The sequence below is a fragment of the Physeter macrocephalus genome, chromosome 6 (genome assembly GCF_002837175.3).
Source record: "Physeter macrocephalus isolate SW-GA chromosome 6, ASM283717v5, whole genome shotgun sequence".
Taxonomy (NCBI): Eukaryota; Metazoa; Chordata; class Mammalia; order Artiodactyla; family Physeteridae; genus Physeter; species Physeter macrocephalus.
Genome location: NC_041219.1, coordinates 62,938,662 through 62,961,626, shown reverse-complemented (window position 1 = coordinate 62,961,626; position 22,965 = coordinate 62,938,662). Strand labels below are relative to the sequence as shown.

Genomic DNA, 22,965 nt, shown 5'->3' with positions numbered 1-22,965 from the left:
AAGTTTTCCTGCCTTTAATACTGAGGATGGTGACTCCTATAGTTTCCAGAAACACAGAGTAACTGGGTTGCTTCAGATGAAGGTTTACTTAGTCTTTATTTAGCAAACCATCCTTCCACCCAAAGAACAAAATTAGCCCTGGCTCCAATTAGGGTTACTTCAAGCCAGATCAGAAAACAGCAAAGCAAACTGGCCTGGTTTGGTCTGCCTCTTTTATGCATGTTAGCTCCTTTTCCTCCCACAGATATGTCAAGCTTAGCTAGCAATTCCTTCATTTTATTCAAACAACTCCTCTTATCATCAAATTCCCATTTTCCAGTTATGTTTAGAAGATATGACTGGATTCTCAATACTTAAAACACTCATTAGGAGTTTGAAATAGACAAACAGAATTAAAATTTAGGCTCGAGTTTTATATAATAAAGAAGTTGGGATTTTTTTAAAAATGGTACTAACAGAGTCTACAGAAGGGAGTAAGGCCCTATATTTCTTTAATTTTTGTTTTTGTTCACAAAGCCTGTAGAGAATCTAAGTGAACCTCCATCAACTCAGAATAATAATCAGAGGCTCAGGTACACAGTGTTATAAATAATTTCAAGTAGTTTCTGGGACTCCTAAAACTCATCCAAATACTTGGGTTACGACTGTCTTTTTTAGAATCTGTCTTCATTCACAGTTTCTGCTATAATTCCTCCCATCTTGAGTATAGCCTCATATATTGGCATACATTCACAAACAGTTCTATCTGTGGTATTCTTTCCTTTCAACCAGACTAGACAGTAAGCTCCTTAAGAGCAGGTACCAAACCTTGTAACTTTAGTAACCCTAAAAACTTTGGGGAAGAGCTGAGACAAAGTAGATATTTAATATCTTTCTAATGACTGTTATCTTTAATAAAATTCATTAAATGAAGGTGGAAAAACTGTATTGAAGAGGATTAGAAGACAGAATTTACATTAGGGGTTAGTTTCCCATTTTCAGAATTACATAGAACTTTATTCCAAGAAAATATGGACAAAACCGTTGCCCTGGATCAGGGGTTGGCAAACATTTTCTGTAAATGGCCAAAATGAAGTATTTTCGATTTGTGGGCTCTATGGTCTCTGACACAACTACTCAATTCTGTCCCTATGGTGGGAATTGATGATAAACAATATGTAATATGTAAACAGATAGATGTGGCTATGTTCCAACAAACCTTTATTGACCAAAAACAGTTAAGGCCTATAGGTCACAGTTTGCAAATCCCCTGTCTTAGATAATGGCTCTATGAGAATACCTAAAACAAAAAATTCCTACAGACTAACTGAAGACAATATATCCATCAGAAAAAAATGGGCAAAGAAGAGGAACAAGCAATTTATAGATAAGGAATACAAATGTAAGATTCTCAGCCTCACAAGAGGAATCAGAAAAATGTGGCATTACTGGCAATGTGACTTTTCCAGAAAATTTTTAAAAGCTTTATTTAACTAATACAAATCTCTAAATAGTATCTTCCACAGTAAGTTTTTGTGCTCCCTTTTACAGCAAAATTTGGGGGGCAGGTTACATTTTATTATCTCCAATTCTTCTCCTCCCCTTCTCTCTGAAACTCAATTATCAACTAGGCTTTCAACTGCACTGCCCCCTGTCAAGGTCATAAATGATCTCCAGGTCTTTAAATATTTCTCTTCCATCTTAACTGAACAAACAGCTGCATCTGATACACAAATAGAGTTACTCCTTCCTCCTCAAAACATTCTTTACTTGACTTCTAAGACAACAAAATCTCCTAATTTTCTTTCTAGCTGAAGTTTTTTCTTGGTCTCCTTTGCTGGTTCTTCCTCATATCTTCAACCTCTAAATACGGGACTGCCAAAGACCTCAGTTCTCGGATCTCCTCACACTGAGTTATACTCACTCTGAGGTGATTTCACCTCGTCACCCAACTTCGACTAATGTCTATATGGTATCTACCCCTAATTTTTTCTAGACAGTCCAAGCCTCTGTTCTAAAATCCAGCCATATATCTAACTCAGGCAACAATCGTCATTTGAAACTGATCTTCCTCCCACACTCCCCTTTCCAAAACTTGCTTCATCTTTGATCTCCCTCAACTCTGAAAAGAAAAATCTGCAACTTCTACAACAATGTACAGGTATACAAGATTCCATAAAGAAAATCCAAGTACGTAAGACACAATTGAATATAAATGGGCTGAGATAATAAAGAATTTTAGCTGAACATATTAAATAGTGAAAACAAAATATCAATAAATTTTAATTATCTAAACCATGGCAATTCTACCACTATTAACCTAAAGCAAAATTAGACAGAAACCTTAAATTCTATTCCCATGCAATTATCCTCATTAGCATTTATGTTCATCTAATTTATCTTAAGGAACCAATGAAAGGGAAAAACAACCAGATATTTTTAAAATCTGAAATAATATTTGGAAGGAAATTATGTCAGAGCTTAGGGTAAAATCTTATTTGCTCTGAAACAGATTTTTCTCCTCAAAAATATTAAGAAAAAAACAATGTTTAAAAAATTAAAAAACCCGAGTAGAAAAGAGCTCTCCCTCTCATTTCGACATAAAAAACAAAATGAGAAGGGCCAAAAGGGAAGAAAATAGAGAATGCAGTAGCCTGAAAGCTAAGGAGAATCTCAAGAGGGAGGAATTGTTATTAAGAGGTCATCTAAATATGAGAGAATAAAGACAAATAAAGGATGCCCCTGGATTTAACAACATGAGCATCAATGTCACTCCACTGAGAACAATTAGGAAAGAGGCTGGGAAGGTGGAAATCACAATTCAATTAAGTTAAAGAGTAAACAGGAGATGAAACTGTGCTAGCTTTGTTAACATAACTTGAAGAATGGCACTGAAAGAGAGGAAAGATGGAACAGTAGTAGAGGAGAGTATATGGTATGGAGAATACATGGAAGGTAACTAATATGTGTACCTTCTCTGGTGTTGCTGAATGTTCCCAAAGATAAACCTTTATTTTCCTAGACTTCTTAAACAGACTATGATTGTAAACATTTAATGAGTATCAGGTATTATACAGTAGTATTAAGCAACAATATGACAGTGTCCTCAGGCCTACTAAGGAATATCTGCAAAAGTTTTTTAGGTCTTTCATCTATCTTTGTAAACCTGAAATAGCTTTTCCATTTGTTTTCAGATACCTTTCATTATTTTTTGCTGCTGCTCATATCCATAACTGCTATATTTAAAACAAATTTGCTGAAGTGTCTGAAATAATAGGTTTATGTTTTCCTACTAGTACAGCACATAAATGTTAGTACTTAGAGGGAAAAGCCAGACTTATAATCCTGTGTTCTGAAAACATTAAAAGTTAGTCAAGAATAAAGAATCTGAAGCAAGTAATACCTCAACAAATGAACAACAGCAAATATGACATGTAACAGATTCTACTACCATATAAACAGAACAGAGAACAGTTTAAGAACCAGTGAAGAAACCATACTTCAACTTACAATACACAAAATCTCCTTTGGATCAGGGGACAGAAAATAAAAGTTCAGTTACCAGCTAAGAAATTAAATCTATCACTAAACCTACTCTAACAGCATACAATCAAATAAAAGTCTAAAAGTAACCAAAAATAAACCGAACTCGGAATTTTCAAAGTATATAAATAGGAATGGCTTAATATTCATCTTTCTGCATTTAACAGCACTGGGTGGGAGGGGTGGTCTCCAATCTCCAAGATTCTGACATAAAGGTAAAATGTATAAACTCATTAAATAATTAAGCTTCAATTTGCTCTGACTTTCTTATACACACTACCAAAAGATTTTTTTAAGGACTTACCCCAATATTACTCTCTATATTCTTACTGAAAAATGAGTGAAGTTCTCCTTAAACATTGTTATTTATTATCTTTCCAAAATGTAAATTTCATCATGTCATTCTTCTCTGCTTGAAATCATTCAATGGCTCCCCAGTGTTAGTATGTTTTAGCATTGTAAGCAAGGTCCTCTGTAACACTCTTTCTTATATTACCAATTAATTAATTCTAGAAACATTTACTGAGCACTAACTGTGACCCAAGCATTATTTTGGCCTGATTATGATGGCTCAAAGCAGGGGTGATAGCAGTGAAGATGGTATGAAGAGACTGCACTCTAGATCTATTCTGAAAGTAGCACCAACAGGATTTCCTGACAGATTGGAGATGGACTATGAATGAAAAAAATAAGAATGGCTCCAAGATTTTTGGCCTGAGCAAGTAGTATGGAGCTACAATTAAGAGGAATTATCTTCATTAAAACCCTATGTTACACAGAGAGTGAAAGGAAAGTGCTTCCCTGAATACAGCTATATTCTCATAAAGTTACTCTCCTCTAAACTCCCAGCATACCAATTTAAAATTACTACTGTATTCACAACCATGTATTTAATGGCTTGCAATTTAATTCTTGTCAGAATCCTCAGGGCAAGTAATAAACTTTATCTTTAAATCCCCAAGCCAAGAAGAGCTTGGCCTTTCTATACAAACAGGTTTAATAAATGAATGAATGCTCTTTGGAAATGAAGTCATTTTTTAATAAGAAAAAGTTTCTATCTCCAAAAGTGGGTATGATATATTGGGGGTTGGGGGGGGTGGGTGGGAGGGACTCCTCTGTGTCTTCCAGGCTTTTTTTCTTTGAACAAACTAAAAACCAGATGTTGTTTTTCTTATTACAAGGTCACTCCACTCACAGGGCTCTAAGGCTAAGAGAATGTGACACGATGGGAACATACAGGTATTCACACCAGTCTGAAAATAACTGTGAAAGTTTCACATAGGAATGATGTTTGAGTTTGACCATGAAAGCAAAGTAGGATTCTTCTCATTTGCTCTTTTTTCTCTAGTAATAATAAAAGAGATGGAAAAGACAGGCATTGACCAAATCATAAAGTTTATATAGCTTTTATATAAGGAGTTTGAAATTACCCTAAAAGTATTGGGTTGGCCAAAAAGTTTGTTCAGTTCTAACTAAAAATAAAGGACAAATTTTTCACTTTCACCAAGAATTTTATTGAACAGTGTATTCACTAACCAAACTAACTTTTTGGCCAACCCAATAATAGTGATCTAATGAAAGAGAGGAACACAATCAAATAAAAGAGATTTAAGTTAATGAGAGATCATTCAGGAAATGAGGGGAGTACGTTAGGTAGAATCAAGAAGGCTTAGGAAGCAAATGGATAAAGTCTTTATCAAACATATAATTAGACCTCTAGGTTTTTGGCTTCCAGCAATGGTGGTGCCATTCCCTGGACAAAGAATATTAAAAGAATCAGATTTCAACTGGAAAATTAATTGTAAAATGGAATTTGTTACACTTGAAGCAAATAAATTAAACTAGTAGGCTTTTAGATTCAAAGTTATTTGGTTGCTAAGTGATAGCATGAACAATTGCTAGGATTTTGATCAATTATGTACTGGAAATTGTTATATCACGGTGTTATACTGGCCCATCTTATCTCTATTCCCAGTCTATAAGTCCCTTACGGGGAAGTGCAAAATTTTCTACTTATTTTATCTCCCTTCTCAGCACTTCACACAGTGCTGCTCTCAGAGTGGTTCTCTGTAATTCTAAATTCTGTGAAGTTAAGAACCTATGAAGTTAAGAGATCATTCTAGTCACCATCATTCTCAACTTTCTCTGTAACTAAAAGAAATTTAAACTTTAAGAGAATGTTTTACTAAGCAGTTTATCAAAGCTAATCAAAATCTTTAGAATTTAAATAATATGCTAACCTGGAGAGCATGTCTCATTTTGTGATACAACTTCAGACTCATCCTTTTCACCCGAAATATCCTCTTCATCAGAGAGGACCAAAAAGGCTTCTTTTGGCAAACTCTCACTACTTTCTTGTTTAGATGGTGAACCAAAAGAACCTTCCATCTTTTCTTCCAAATCTGGATTTGTCTCATCAATTGGAAGGAGAGAAGCTTTAGAAAAGCAAGTAAGTTCATCTTCAGCAGGTGCAAGCTTTTCCAAAATAGGAATGATTTCATCTGTCTCCATAGAATCTGTATTTTCTAAGACATTCTCATTTTTGTCATCTTTTATAACATTTTCACTAATGGTTTCTGCAAGGTCTGCAGAATTTTCTTCTTCAGTCTTTTCACTTTGGTCAATCTCAATACTGCTAGATATAGCTTCCTCTCCAAGAGCAGATTCTGTGAAAGCATCTTCTTCTACCTTCTTTTCAGGAGACAAATCTGAACAAATAATTGTATCATCTGTTTCTAGAGCTTCTGCATCAACATCAACATTACTATCAGCTTTATTTTTCTCATCAAATGGGAAAATTTGATCTAACTTTTCATCATCTCCATTTTTTTCAAGAAAATCATCACCTTTATTGCTACTAGGCTCTGTACTATCAGTTTCAGGAACTGGTTCACAAACTGGTACAGAACTTGGTTCAAAGGTTGGATCAAAGACTGACTCAGAAGTTGGTTCATCAGAAGTTGGTTCATCAGAGGTTGCATCACCAGAGGCCGAATCACCAGAAGCTGGATCACCAGAAGCCAGATCACCAGAGCCTGGATCATCAGAGGCCAGTGATTCAAAAGCATGATCACCAGAGGCTGGATCATCAGATGCTGAATCACTGGGGACCAGTTCAGTGGAGACCGATTCACCAGGGACTGGTTCATCAGAGACTGGCTCACTGGAGACTGGTTCACTGGAGACCATTTCACTGGAGACCAGTTCACCAGAGGCAAGATCACCAGAGACAGGATCACCAGAAGCAGGATCAACAGAGGTGGCATCACCAGAGGTGGGATCACCAGAGGTTACTACTTCAGAGGCCAAGTCTCCAGAGGCAGAATATCCAGATACCAGACCTCTAGCAGTTAGCGCACCAGAGGCTGTATCACCAGAAGATGGTTCAGCAGTCAGTTTAGAGGCTAGTTCAGGAGTTATATTATTAGGAGACACAGATTCACACTTTAAATCATCATCCTGCTTGTTTTTTACATTAACATTTAAGGTAGAGGGTGTTTCTTTCCATTCTGATTTACTTTTTTCAGGGTCAAAACAAAGCTCTTCAATGCCATTCACCTCTTCCTTGTCATTAATATAATCCATATTTTCCAAAGGTGAGGTTGGGTCCAAGTCTCCATTTTCATGGTTGCCATTTAACAGCTTGACATCAGTTTTCAACAGTTCTTCTTTGACCTTGTACACTGCTTCAAGCTGTTGACGATCACTCACTCGCATTGTTTTTCGAGCCTTAAAGACTTTTTTCTGAGGTTCTTCTATACTATCCATTTTGAATCTTTAAAAAGAGAAAGAGAAAGATAGAGTTTAACAATTGAAACCGAAGCCACCTAATTACAGACTTACTGCAAACTGATCTTATAAGCAAGCAGCCCTTTATGTAATTTTGAAATAATTACATATAGAAAGCATAATGATCCTTGCTGTGTGTTAATTTTCATATTTATTGAATTTATATAATATAAAATTGATAATAGATACAGTTCACAGGAGATCAATTACTAGGCAGTATTAGGAAAAAAGTGACTAATTTCTAGTTTTCATTCTCAGTAAGCTAATGGATTCACAGAGTCCAGAGGAGACAGCATTAAAAAAAATACATGAAATAAAAAAGTAGCTGCCAAAGGAAAAATAAAAGTATAAGAGAATGAAAGCAGTAGGGGAATGGGAGAGAGGTATAGAGATAAGGGGAAAAAAATAAGGGAGAATTAAGGAACATAAGGAAAGATTACATTTGCAACCAGGAATACCTAAATTAACAACTGTAAACACATTAATAAGAGGTTACTAACAAGAAAGTGAAAAGACACAACAGAAGGAAATACAGTCGACCCTTGAACAACAGAGGTTTGAACTTCATGGGTCCTCTTAAACTTGGAATTTTTTCAATAAATACATACTACAGTACTACCTGAACCACAGCTGGTTTGATCTGTGGATGCAAAGGGACAACTATAAAGTTATACGAGGATTTTCAACTGTGCGGAGGGTCGGCCCCCCTTAACCCCCACATTTTTCAAGGGTCAACTGTATCTACAAATCATACATTTGCAAATAACGTATCTGATAAGAGACTTGCATCTGGAAAATATAGAATATAAAATATTGTTGCAGTTGGAAAATAACAACAAAAAAACAATTTAAAAATGGGCAAAGGACTTGAACAGACATTTCTCTAAAAGATACACAAATAGCCAATAAGCAAGAAACATGAAAAGATGCTCAACATCATTTAGTCACCAGAGAAATGCAAGTCAAAACCAAAATGAGATAACAGCTCACACACACCAGGATGGCTATATCAAAGAAGATAATGAATGTTGGCAAGAATGTGGGCAAATTGAAACTCTCCTGCAATGGCAATGGGATTGTAAAATGGTGCAACTGCTCTGGGAAAACAGTCTGGCAGTTTTTCAACATGCTAAACATTAATCATTAATTTTTAATCTTCCCCTTTTTTTGTAAGTGTATGCATGTAAAGCTATAAATTTCCCTCTAAGCGCTGTTTTAGCTGCATCTTACATTTTAATGTGTCATATTTTTCATTGTTGTTCTATTAAAATATTTTCTAATTTCCATTGTGATTTCTTCTTTCATCTGTGAGTTACTTAAAAATATGTTTCTTTAAAAGGTAATACACTATGACCATGTGAAGCTCATTACAAAAATACAAGGTCAATTTCATATTAAAAAATCAAGCAATGTAGATTTACGAGTGAGTCACGAAGCATTATAGCTTTATTTTAGGCCCAACCAAGATGTCCACTTGATAAAAATACATTAGAGCCCTAAGCCCTAATTCCTCAAATTGTGACCTTATTTGAACAGGGTCTTTGCAGAGATAATCAAGTTAAAATAAGGTCTTTAGGGTGGGCCCTAATTCTATATGATCAGTGGCCTTATAAAAAGGGGAAAATCTGGACACACACACACACACACACACACACACACACACACACACACGGGAGAACGCTGTGCGAAAAATGGAGTTAGTCAGCCACAAGCCACAGCTGGGAGAGAGGTGTGGAACAGACCCTTCCTTAGCTTCCTCAGTGGGGGCATGGCCCTGTCAACACCTTGATTTCAGACTTCTAACTTCCAGAAATGTAAGACAATACATTTCTGTTATTTAAGAAAAAAATTTTTTTTCAAGCAGTGTGATTTACCACATAAACAGAATAGAGGATGAAAATAAACAACAGATCATCTCAACAGACACAGAATATTCATTCATTTGACAAAATTCAACACTCACTCATAATTAAACTCTCAGAAATCTAACAAAAGGAAACAACTCAAATCTAATAAAGATTATCTACAAAGAAAACTGCACATATCATACTTAATGGTAAAATAAGATCAGAACTAAGATAAGGATATTCTCTATCATTGTTTCTGTGTTAACATCTGGTCAGTGCAGTAAGGCAAACAAAAGATTTGGTGCTAGAGAAAGACAATGTTGCCAGTCTATAGTTAGAAATAAAACAAACGTCCTTTAAGGACTAAGATATATGGAATCAAGAATATAATTTTTACATTGGATATTCACTTAACATCACCATTACCAGTAGGAATGATGTTAGGATATACTTGCTTTGGTTGGAGAAGGGAAAAAAGCAGCCTCGGAAGTCTGGGAACTTATCTAAGGCTCAAAGCTCAGTGTTGTTATAAACTGATTTGATGCTAATAGCTAAATCATGTTGGACATAAAACGACCTCACCATTCAAATTAGACAACGTCACTGTGCAACCCGGCATCCCGTAAAATACTAAACATCTCCCTCTCTGACTAAATAAGTGATAGTTACACTTTTTTATCAATTGTAGCTTTATCCTCGCTGTAGTTTGTCCTCCCTATAGATAACAGTTACTGAGATACACAAGCATAGAATTGCCCCTGCTTTCTGATAGCACCTAATACAGAGTAAGGCTCTACTGCCTCAAACCACCCCCACCAAAACCCAACTATACTATAACTGAATCCTTTACCAGGTTTTTTTCTAACATCCTCCTACTGATATGCCTCGCTGTTTCCCCATGGTGAACATTCTCTCTCACTGCAACAAATAATAAACCCAACTTGTTCAATTACAGGTGTGTTCTTGGTGTTCCACTGTTCCTCTAGCTGAAAGGCATAAAACTATGGCCCAGCCTATTTGCTGGAGGCCAATAAAGCCTGAGAACCAACCATTTTGTCACAGTACTTCTAGACTGTGGTATAAAATCTGCATTCATTCTCTTACTTTAAGCCAATTACTTATATTTCTTGGTCTTTCTAGGTTTTTAATTTAAATTATGGAGCTGAGTGAAACTATTTACAGAAATTACCTGAAAATTGAGAAGAAACGTCAATGCAAAATTATCATAGGCACTATTTTAAGGGTTATTAACTGCAGCTAAAATTTAAACTTCAAAATTTTTCCCACCTACCATCCATTCAAAATTCACACTAACTGAAACATTTTCTGCAAAGATACAATGCAAATTTTGTAGTCACTCTTCCTTGCTGACTCCAAACATACAAAAGGATTAAATTTACAGTACAAGGAGTATGGTTACCCTTTAAATATTTTCAAATACTGAACTGCAATTCTTTTGGACTTTGACCTCGTAACAGCCACATTTCTCAACTATTATGCATAAGTGGCAGTTATTGCCAGTTGCATTAAAAGCAAACATTCCTCTTTTTTTTAAAAAAGTATATTTTCATAATTTTTAGTAATCCCATTAAGAACATGAACTCTGCAAACAGAAACATGGATTTGAATTCTAGCTCTCCGATATACTATGTGACAGAGGGCAAGTTACCTAGCATTTCAATGTTTAGTTTCAGCCACCTTAAAAAGGGAATATCAGTACCTGACACAGAGGTTGTAATAATGTTTAAATGAGATTCTATACATTAAGCACCTAGAAGGTAGTAAGCACTCAATAAATGTTATTATCATAACTGTCTATGTATATTCAGAATGGTTTTAGGCATAAACTAGAGAATCTGAAACAAATTTCTCTTAAATACTTCTGGGATTTTATATATGAATTAGAAAATCCAACACGCAAACATCACGTTCAATGTTAATAGCCACCACCAAGTAACATTTAATAAAAATAAATGTTATCGAAGCAAGCTGGTTTTATCAACAAAACTGCCATTCAATTCAGTACACTAAAGGACTACCTATACAAAGAATTACAGAATAACTACCATCTATACCCACAAGGGTGCACACTACAGCCATTTACAAGATTTTTTTATGGGTTCTAAGTATAATGAAAAACAGACAAAGCAATAAGGAAGTAGCATGAACAACCGCAGCATGAACAACCAGTTCAAACTAGTTCAGCCATATCTATGCAAACCAATCAGCAGTTAAGTTTTTAAAAATCTATTTTGCATGAACAATGTATATTTAAGAAAGACACACATTAGAGAAGGGTGTGTTTACCTGAAAACAAGTCTCCATGACTGTATTACCGGAACAAAACATTTCTAAAGATCATTTTAAATACTATCATCTGGAACTGAGACGCCATTCACAAAACTATTTGACAAAAGAAAAACTACTTTTTTAGGTGGCAACACTAGAATCATGAAGCTCTCACAAGAATGTAATTTATTTTCACAGGAAAAAGCATTTATATTTTACAGCAGAAAATGTCTGCCATATCTAGAAGTAAATGTGTAAAACGTGATGAACTACTTTCTCCTGAAAACATTTTTTCATGAGAAAGACAGTAAGAAAAAAGTGTTTTTAGGTCCTTACTCTATACATTCAGATTCAAGAACTCTAGGGAAATACTATCACTATAAAAAAAAAAATCTTTTTCTACAGCATTAACAAGGATTTCACCTTTACTTAAGGAATTTATATTTAAATAAACAAGAAGGGTGTGTTACCTGCAAATAAGTCTCTATGGCTTGGAATTTTTTTTTGAAATTTGTGTAAATTATTTTTAAGTAAAGCCCAATGAGCCTCTTCTTCTTTAAGTGAAACCATTATTTTCTTCTCTGCTTCATCCCCCTCCACCCACTCCCTTCACACTCTTCTTTCTAGCAAAGAGATTATAGCTATGAAACAACAAAGGGAAGTATTACCAAAAGCTGCAATGTCTTAGCCTACAATCTGCCTGCTCAAAAAGCTCAAGAATTTAAGTGGCTATTCAAGAGCTGGTCACAAACTCAGCCAATCAGTAGCCAGCATTCTGATTCCTGCCCAGCAACAGGAGACAGACAATAAGGTCAGAAAAACATAGTTAAAACCTGGATTCACAACACTTCAGTGAGGTTCTTTGTCTGATAAAAGTAATCTAGAACATAACTGCAAAGAATTCTAAGTCCATAAATATACATTAAATATACCATATAAATAAATTAAAATAAGATAAAAGGTATAAATCTTATTTATTTTCATTTAAAGAATGTTTCCAGAAATATAAATCCATTCCCTACCTGGGGAATGAGTCAAACATGGACAATGCATAACAAGAACATACTTTTCTACACAATGGGTTAGAATCTGCAAAATTCAAATGTAAATTTCTTTTTAAAATTTCATAGTCCTTAATGTTTATAAAACATTTATACTAAAAATCCAGCAAAACCTTAAATCCAAACAACTAACAAGACTATTTTCATACCCACCTACCTCTATTGTTACAGATTTCCAATTCCAAAAATTAATTGTGTTCTGGACCCAAAGGTTTACTATGGATAGCATTATAAAGTGTTTTGTTGTCTACTGCACTGAACTGATTTAGTTTGATTCATCTAATGAAATTAAAATGTGATTCTTGATAACCTGTATTAAGTGTTGTAAGTACAATTACTACATTCTTTTCTCCTTAACTGCCCTTGGCAGCAGGTTACAAAAAGGTTATGAGCTCTCCCCTTTTGAAGAAATAAAGCAAATGTGTATATTATATAGTAAATACTCATGTAAACTGAAGGGAAATTTTTTCTATATTACATCATTCTACAGTCCTTTAAATGTAAAATTAGAAAATAAAAATAGGAAATCTGTCATCAGAATATTTTTTTTCTCAAATTTACTACCTATAAAATTTTCTTAGTAATAAACAAGTTTTTTAAATAAACCTCATTTTTTTTCTCCTTCAATTACAGGTAAACCCTGTAATTTTTCAAACACACCCAAGAGGGAGCTTGCTGCAGCCATACTCTTAGTTTATATAATCTCCCCATAGGAAAAATAAATCAGCAGCTGCTTGAATGCTTCAGTCCTGTGAGAGAACTGAAATTCACTGTCTGATTGGCTCAAAGCCGTAGTTGCCTAAACCAATCAGACATCAGCGTCACGTACCTTGCCCGGCAACAAGGGAAGCAGATGAGGGCAAGTGCTCTACCAAAAATTCAAACGGTGTGAAATTAAAGGTGAATGATGAAATTGACACATATTCGTAATATACCCCCAGATTCTTTGCTTCAATAACAGGTCTATGGTCGGGTTTTTCTGAGTAAATAAACAAGGATCTATACTACTGCTTTCCAAGAACTGCCTTAACTAACAAAACAATAGTAAGTACCAGGACTGTTGGGTCAAAACGCGCACACACACATAAACACTATGTTAATTCAAAGTATTGATACTTGATGAAGTATATTTAAAAATAAAACTTCAGCAAAAATTTGCAAAATGTTAAGCAAAGCTACTTAAGTGGACTTGACACTTCTATCTTTGACACAGTTACTCCAATTAAATTCATGCTGTTAACTGACATTAGTATAACATTATTCTGAATAATGGAATGCTGAAAATCATTTTTATTCAGATCTGAGTTTGTTAAATGGCTTAAATAAATATTAGTCAATAGGCTTGACTAATAATGGCTTACTCCTAAAGAATCACTTTATGCTGAGGATTCCTAGCCTCTGTAGAAGCTCTGCTACTGAGCTCTTTAAGAATCCCATTGTCAGTTGAGAACTGTGTGATTTTACTTTGCACTCCTAAATTTTACTTGAGAATTCTGCAATAGTTCTGGCAATAAAACCATAAAGAATAATCAGTGTGTTGCACAGTAAATGTTAATAATCTGTGTACTGTTTACTGCCCATTAATGAAGACTGGTGAAACTGCTAGTGCAGTGATTCATCCTCTTGACACTTATCTGCTCAAATTTAGTATACAGACTTGCTAAATTTTTCTCTTAAATACTGGATATCTTGTCATCTCTGTCAATAATTATTTTTCTAAAACTATAGTAAAACAAAATCACTACTTCTGTTAAAAATCCCACAAAGATTTTCATCTTGTTTCCAAACTTCTCTCTCCCAGCCACTCACAAAGCACTGGCAATATTTACATGAGGATCCAGAGTCCCTTATAGTTCACAATTCTTCATTTCTACTATGCTATGGTTCTTCTCTCACATGCATAAAAACACTGTCAATAGCTATCCTACCACACTTTAAAAAACATTAATTGGTGAAATCTGTTCCTCACCTAATACAAATTCAGTAAAGTATTGAATGTTCATAATATTTGACACAACAAATAACCCCTCTGCCTGTCATCAAGCTAATTATATAAAAATATGTAATGGAATATCCCCTAGGAAACAGGGAGTTTGCTTTACCAACAATTCCTTGGACAAAACAGGAGCAAATCAATATTGGTTATGCACATCAAACCAGAATGGTCACTACAGTCTAACTTGTTGCATTCACTGATATTGATCTTTTGAGAAATTCTAAGGTAGTCTACATGAAAAAAATGCAAGATACCTTAAAATCACTTCTTCAAGTGCATTCTGGAGATCATTTTGTTATATAGGCAAAGTCAAATTAATTGACCTGATCCAACAAGTGCAATTTTAGAACACACTTACCAAATTACACCTCCTTAGAAAATTAGCCAGTTATCCATCAGAGCCCTACCCACTAGCTTATCCCACTCACCAAATTCCATCAGCAATGAGTAAAGTTACAGAAGGCCACATATTTTATTTCCTCAGGAATTTAAGAACCACTTGTCCAAAATTTTTCACACTTTACCTGGGTGAATTAAAACACCCAGAATGATTTAGGACAAGTTGAAAGATGTAAATCCTTCAAATGCCAGGAAATAGCTTTTACTTTTCTTATTGACCCAACCTAAGGAGAAAGAACAGAGAGCTTACATAAATTTATGTGTCAGTCAGCTTTCACTAGGTGATAATGCAGTATGAAAAAAAATTTTTTATTGGCTAATAACTAAGATTCTTCTTCATTCTAAGTCGTAGGCTGAAGGAGCAGCAACTATTCCCCCACCCCCTGCAATTCCAGGTCTTGTGGCAGAGAGAAAATCCACAATGACAGAACCATACAGTATACAATGGTTTTAAAGCTTTTTCTTAGACATAGTACGCACTACTTTCACTCACATTCCACTGCCTAAAGCCAAGTTAGACATTAAGAGGGTAGAGAAGAAAAAAGCTCTCACGGGGAAAGACTTCATGTCACATGGCAAAAGGCAGGGATATATAATCTTACCAGAACAAGAATAACAGTGAACTATATAATCTACCACACCTCAAAAATACATAATTATAAAAGCTTAGCAGAATAAAGATTTCTAAACTAACAAAACTGAATCTACTCCATGTTCCAGCATTACCATAACAGTTGTCATAGGATAAATCACCCAAACTCTCTAGATTTCACGTCGCTCAACTGTAAAACTAAGGTTAGACCAGATGGTTGCTAAGTTTGATTCTAGCTCAAATTTTGTATTATTTTACTAATGTCTAGCTATATTGATGCTCTTTTATAATTAATTTTTCATTATGAAATACAGTGAACATGCAAGATATAAAGTCTGATATAATGAACATATGTGTACCCATTATCCAGATAAATTAAAAACAAAGTCTTCTGTATAACACTACCAGATAGCATGCTCCTCCTTCCCCGTCCCCAACTCCTTAACACAAAGATAAGCATAATCTTGAATTTGATGTTTATTATTCCCAGGCATACCTTATACTTTTTCTATATTATAAATTCCCCTTTTCATTAATGAAACAACACACCTTAAAGGGATAAAAGGAACTGACATTTATCAAGGGGTAATTATATGTCAGGCCCTAAACCAAGGCATAGTCTTTTCCCATTTATTTGACAAGTTACACAAATTCAACTTTATATCTGAATTAATACATCAATAACCATGCTGCTATCATTCATTCCATTACACAGATAATAATTAACTTAGTAAGGTCAACAGACACCCAATTTTAGCATGGAGTTGTCTTCATTGCATATGAACCTTTCTTATGCATTTCATCCTTTAAATTTTGCAACCAAAATAAAGGGAGCGTTCTAGCATTCAAAATGCTAAGCGATAAACTATACCCTATTTGCCACAATTTTCTTCGCTCTCTCTTTGAAAATGGAAGAGTCATTTAATATAATTGCTAAGGCCCATCCACACAGTAAATGAGTTCTGACAGTACACACTCAATTTCACCACCCTGCAGACTGGTTCATATATTAGCTCCAACAGTATTACCAAGAGGTTCTTAAACATTCAAGTACCTTTTTAAAAGTAACTTTTCATTAAGTCATCCAAGCAAATAACAACAGAACTCACTCAACAAACCAGAGACAGTTTCCTCAATCTGATACAGAGCATCTAAGAAAAACCCACAGCTAACATCATACTTGACAGTGAAAGACAGAAAGCTTTCACCCTAAGATCAAAAACAAGACAAAATGTCTGCTCTTACCGCTTCTATTTGGCACTGACTAGAGGTTCTAGCCAGGACAATTAGGCAAGAAAACGAAATAAAGGTTATGCACCTTGAAAACAAGAGTGAAACTACTTCAACTTGCAGATGATAAAATCCTGTACATAGAAAATCCTAAGGAATCCACTAAAAACTGTATTAGAACCAGTAAATGAGTCTAGAAGGTTGCAAAATATAAGATCAAGATATTAAAAAATCTGTTGTATTTGTATATACTTGCAATGAACAATTTAAGAATGAAATTAAGAAAACAATTCCATTTACAATAGCATCAAAAATAATAAATTTAATAAAAAGTACAAAACTTAATACTCTAAAAAACTACAAAACATTGAAGAAATTAAAGAAGACCTAAATAAACAGAAAGATAACTTAACCTCTTGAATCAAAAGTCTTAATATTAACATGTCACTACTCTAGAAACTGATCTACTGATTCAAGGCAAAGCCTTGGCTAGGGTTGAGGGCTGGGGAAGAAATGAGGAATGGCTGCTAAAGCATACAGGATTTCTTTATAATGTAATAAAAATGTTCTAAAATTAATCATGGTGATGGTTGCACAACTGTGTGAATATTTCAAAAACCACTGAGTTATGTACTTTAAATGGGTGAATTGTATGGTATGTGAATTACATCTCAATAAACCTGTTATTTTTTTTTTAAATAGCAAAACTAGAGTTGAGTATTTTTTCATTTATTTTTAACCTATGACTTTTACTGAGTCACACTTTCAAGATGGACAAAACAACTATACCAAAAGAACTGAGTACCAGTTCCTATTTTAGGGAATTTACATTCCTAGGCCAACAAGTATACGTGTAGTTATACTAGTGATAAAAGGCAATATACAGAAAATAACAGCAATCTTGTTCTCCATGTGTTCATCTTAGATAAGCCAATTACTTTTTTTCCCTTTCCTAAATGGGACATAATTCTATGATATGTTTATCTCACAGGATGGTAATAATGGGCATGAGATACTCATATAAGATAAAAGAACAAAACAAATTTTATCAACAAAAACAGTACTGAGCATGGTGCAAATGAACACTCCAGGTACATATATGAATAAAGTCTTCTACATACGGAAAATGCAATTAACCATCTTTACCAAAAGGACTAGGAAGTCTTAAGTGAAGCAGGAGCATTCCCTTTTATTATAAACTGGCACTATAACCAAAAGGCCTTTCACGTAATTAATGATAATATTTATAAATGAGGTATACTTACTGAACTTTCTGGAGTTACATAAAGCTTTGTCACATTTTATCAATACTGTCTTTATTCAATATGAAGTGTCTTGCCACTGTATTTACCAGTACTTTACATGTATCTTTCTAGAAATAATTATTAGGGGAGGTAATGCGGGGATGGGTGAAACAGGTGAAAGGGATCAAGAGGTACAAACTACACGTTATAAAATAAATAAGTCACAGGGAAGTAATGTCACAGCACAGAGAATATAGTCAATAATATTGTAATAACATTGGTGTGCAACATATAATAATATAGAATCATATGTTTTACACCTGAAATATATAAAATTGGAAGTCAACTATACTTCAATTTTTTAAAAAAAGAAATAATTAGTATAAATTGACTGAAATACCTATGTTTAATGAAACACTTTGGCACATCTCATCATGTATTTAGTATAAGATTAATACATTTTAAGTGCCCAAGCTTCATTGTCAGAAAACATCTTAAAATATGCTGGTATCATTATGACGTACTTCAGAGGTCATTTAACAAAAGAACAAAAAATAAAGTAAGTAACCTGGAATAATATTTATGAGCTACACAGTGTCTGGCATATAGTATACACTTAGTAAATGCTGACTAAAAGAATAATAGGCTATATACATACAACTAAAATCAAAAATAATTCTTAAGCGAAAAAACTAAATTATTCTTTATAAAGCAAAGGTAGTAATCTAGAATATTTCTGACAGAATTGCAAACTAACATGCTGGCATGTTCAAATACAGCAGGTTTACATACAGAGGTCAACCTTCCTTTGAGGAGTCAGAATGCTTATTTACTAACAAAAAGTAACATATGCCTACTTACACAAAATGCTGCCTCTGACAGGGTGCAATACGTAGCACCATTAAAATTAATCTAATATGACATGAGAGACATTTTTCAAGGCTCATAAAACTTGTTTAGATAGTTGATTTTACATTTCAAAAACTAAAATACCGTTTTGAAAGAAATCTACTTTTGCTTATTACTACATAATGATGAAAATTCTTTAAAATAATAAACATACCCCAAAGGAAAACCCCTGCAGCCATCTTATCAGTTCTCTCACTGCAACAGAAACTGAAATACAATTTGCATAGTCACTGTGGTTGGCTAAAGAAAGCAGGTTCATGTAACCAATCAGAAAGCTAGAAATTGGGCAATCATAAGGGGAGAAATTTTTAATCTGCCTGGCAACAGCCTAAAAATAGAAACAATACGCTAGTATGAATCCCAGAATAGATGTGACTATAAGAGCAAAACCACCAGCAAAAATACTTTACTTTCTTGGGGAAAAAAGAGGTACCTTGCATTTCATCATCTAGAATATTAAACTTGCAACTTTTTCTTACCAAGTGGCAATTAAAGAAAAATGAATGCTAAGCTAAATTAATGGGCCACTTTCAAGTTACATGCCATTATCCATATTATTTTACTTATATACATATGTGTGTGCATGTACATATATAAGTGTTCTTTTTTCAGGAGAAAAATTAAGCACTTTAATCATAGTTCTTACATCTCTAAACCTCTAAAAATCTCTCAAATCTGAACACCACTGCATTTTTTTCTAACACTTTTCCCCTGCAATCATTTGAGAATCTTACTTAAGGGTAAAAGACTATTTACTGTGTATTAAAAATACAAAGATTAAATAATTTATCAAAGCAGATCTCTAAATAGGGTGGGGATTATGCCTTATTTATTTTTGACACAAACTTGTTCCAACATATAGTAGTGTTCCACATGGTAGACATTCAATAATTGTTTCCTCAATCAAACTAAAACAATTCCTGTCAGTGAGGAAAACAAACCATCTTATTGTATATGTCAAGTAAAAGTTAAACATGTAAATATGTAATCTGGAAAATACTGCTATCTTTGGTTTTCCAATTTTGTCTAATGTGGGATAATATTAAAGTTGACAACACTTGACTTTTCTTATTCTGTCACCCAAATAAAAGAATGTTTTTCATCATTCTAACTTTCCAACCTAATTATGTTTAGTATGCATGTTTCCTTGTACATAACAAATTTACTTTGGAGAAATTTTAATTCCTAAAGATGGCAAACAATGTGCAGTCTAATGTAATAACTATGAAGATTATGGGCTACTGAGGAATGAACAAATTTAAAAATAAATAAATAAAAAGAAAGTAAAGACAAAAGGAAAAAGAAAGGAAAAAAACCTTTTTAATTTCAAAAATTTAAATTATAGCTGCTGAAATGAAAGGCTGGTTAGACAATCAAACCATATTAAAACAAATGCTATTTATCAAATCTCATGTTCTATACATTTCTTACATCAAACCCTCCATCAGTATGTTTTAGTGATGTGGTAAATTAACTTTAAAATGTTTTCTTTGGTCAAAAAATGAATTCATATATTTGATACTAGGAAAGTCTTAAAAAGTTCATCATGAAAATTACATGTAAAGGACTTATTTTAATAAAGCTTAGAAACAATGTCTCTAAAACATATAAGAATGCAGAACAGTTTTAAGTAACAAAAAGAGCTCCTGTGAAGGATGAAGAAACATCAAATGAGCAATCTATTGAGTAGTATATCCTTTTAATCTAGACATTTAAGGATAGCTAGATTTTAAAATTAAGTTTAACCATGCCTTTAAAAACATAAATACTATTATTTTAAACATTGGTCTGAATGAAAAGTAACAGCTTATTGTCTTCACTTTTCTTAACGTTGTATTCACATGTGACTTGGATATACAAATCTAACTACAACTCTATTCACATCTTTAAGATAACTTAAATATTATATGTACATAGATCTTGTTTACTTATCTGAACAAATAAACTAATAAACTATGATCCTCATCACAAAGGAAAGCAGTATGAATTAACCTATGAGTTACAATTAGTGGGGGAGAATATAACAAATGGGTCAAAATTTGATAACAAGACACAAAAAGTGGGAAAAAGTATTTTATAATTCCAGATATGTAAGTCAAATATCCCTTTAGATATACATCTCAGCACTTCATATTTTCTTAGGTATTATTTAAAGCAGTTATAATACTTTTTAGTTTTACTTACACTAGCCAGTTTCATTTCAAGAGAACAGAAAAAGCATGAGGTTTGCAGAATATTATTCAAAGTAAACATTTTATCACATACCAATAGGAATTTTAGGGGGACTGAATAATCATTGGCACCTTAGTGTTAAAAATTAGTACAGCAACTAAAATGCCCTGGACAAGTTTAGATATGTTCCAGAAACATCACCCTCCATCCCTCCATTCTCTTCCCCATCTGTAGACCCTCCCCTCCAACAACCCACAGGAATTTAAAATGTCAGCTGAGAACCAGATGTTCTGTGGCCCTAGCCTATGGGTACAGAAGTCTAACTTTAATAACAAATATAACTAAACTGAAAGACGAAACCTAATCTTCTTTTATATCCCAGAGGAAACTCAAATTCTTCTTTGTACCTATAAGTTTTCTCTTCTGTAGCAAAGCAATATTGCTAGTATGTTATCCCTTTCCAGCTCTAACTAAAATTCTATTTACCACAGCTTTTTGAGCTGATCTTATCTGCAAATCTGTATCTTTCTTCAGTTAGAATTTAAGAAAAAAAAAGTTATGCTTTTGATAACAAGATCTCTCCTGGGCATACAACTCAGAATGGACCAGCACCCCTCCAGGGAGCAAAAAAAAGAAAAATTACATTCCCAGTCTGAAATCTTTCTGGCAAACAATGCATGAGAATATAATCTACTTGCTTCAGGCAAATATTCCTAAAAAGCTGAGTCAATATAGGGTGGGCTATCAGAAGCTACTATCAAAAGTTTGTGATGTATTTTAAGAAAATACAGTTCCTTTACCCAAAACCAAGGATTATCACTTTGTTTCCTCTTTCAGAACCTAAAAAAATCTGCAGATCTGACTAAAAAACACTATACTTTGGAAACTCTCTTAGCCTCTCTCCTCTTAACCATCAGACCAAATGAGCTGATGTTTTCCATCCATTCTATGAACATACAATTGATAACCACAAGCATACTGAGATCTCATGTTCTTCTACTCTCATCTAAATCTGTTCATATTAGTTGTGCTATTACTGAATTCAGTTGTATGTTTCTAATTTAAATTACAGAATACAATTAAACGTCATATAAACTGATGAAACATAAGTGCAAAAAAAAAAGAGCTGTTAGATTTGTATCAGTAAGAGAATAATGCAGAAAAAACACAGATTGGAGAGATTTGGGTTAGGCAAATCATTTAAAATCTTTAGGTCTAAAGTTTTGCATCTGGAATAAATGGAAAACAAATTAGAAGACCTGAGAGAATACTTGTATTTTGATTCTTAAATACAATTTTAATAAATTCCACTCTAAAATCCACTGCTCTACTGAGAAATGGCTAAGATAGCTTGGTGTATTCACGCATTTCTCAAATGCCTACATGGTCACTATTGTAGGACAATTTTTAAGACACTAAAGAAACAATGTGATTAAAAGTATAAAAATATAGCCAAAATTTAAGTGTTACAACATGTAGATTTTAACATAAATGTGGGAAAAAAAACATAGGCAGTAATACTATGTGTGGTAATCTTTCCACATGAATGACCATGAAACTTAGGAGAAGTACTCTATTTTCCATTAACTGCCATCTCTCCAATATAGACTATTTAATCCTAATAATCAAAAAAAGGCTTTCAGATGTGTGATTACAAATAAGACCTCTACAGAGCCCTTACTGTCTTCCTGATAGGGTTAGTACACCCAAGTTTTATGAGCCAGATTTCTAAACACTGACTCTGCATAAAGAATAACTCAAATTTAAATGGGAGGAAAAAAAGAGTATGCCTTTCTTACCAATCTCAATTTCAATTGCACTTCTGCTCATAACCCTATTTATAATTCAGTTAGTTACATCCACAAGACTTCACAAGTAGTTGCTAAGAAACAGTAACATGCTGAGTTCAGGGCTA

General features: G+C 33.8%; 1 protein-coding gene across 3 annotated transcripts in view; it reads right to left on the bottom strand.

The window, feature by feature from the left end:
- The window catches only part of ATF7IP (activating transcription factor 7 interacting protein), a 121,676-nt gene that overhangs the window by 65,448 nt on the left and 33,263 nt on the right, over positions 1-22,965 (bottom strand). For 2 of the 3 annotated variants that reach the window (XR_003680263.2, XM_024129064.3), the window contains one exon: positions 5,763-7,297. Coding sequence is in view for 2 of the 3 variants with exons in the window: in XM_024129064.3 (XP_023984832.1) it covers positions 5,763-7,290 (1,528 nt within the window). In the remaining variant the exon portion in view is untranslated. Of the gene's footprint in view, positions 1-5,762; positions 7,298-14,932; positions 15,108-22,965 lie in introns of those variants that run through there. The other variant, XM_028491043.2, reaches the window with a different exon arrangement.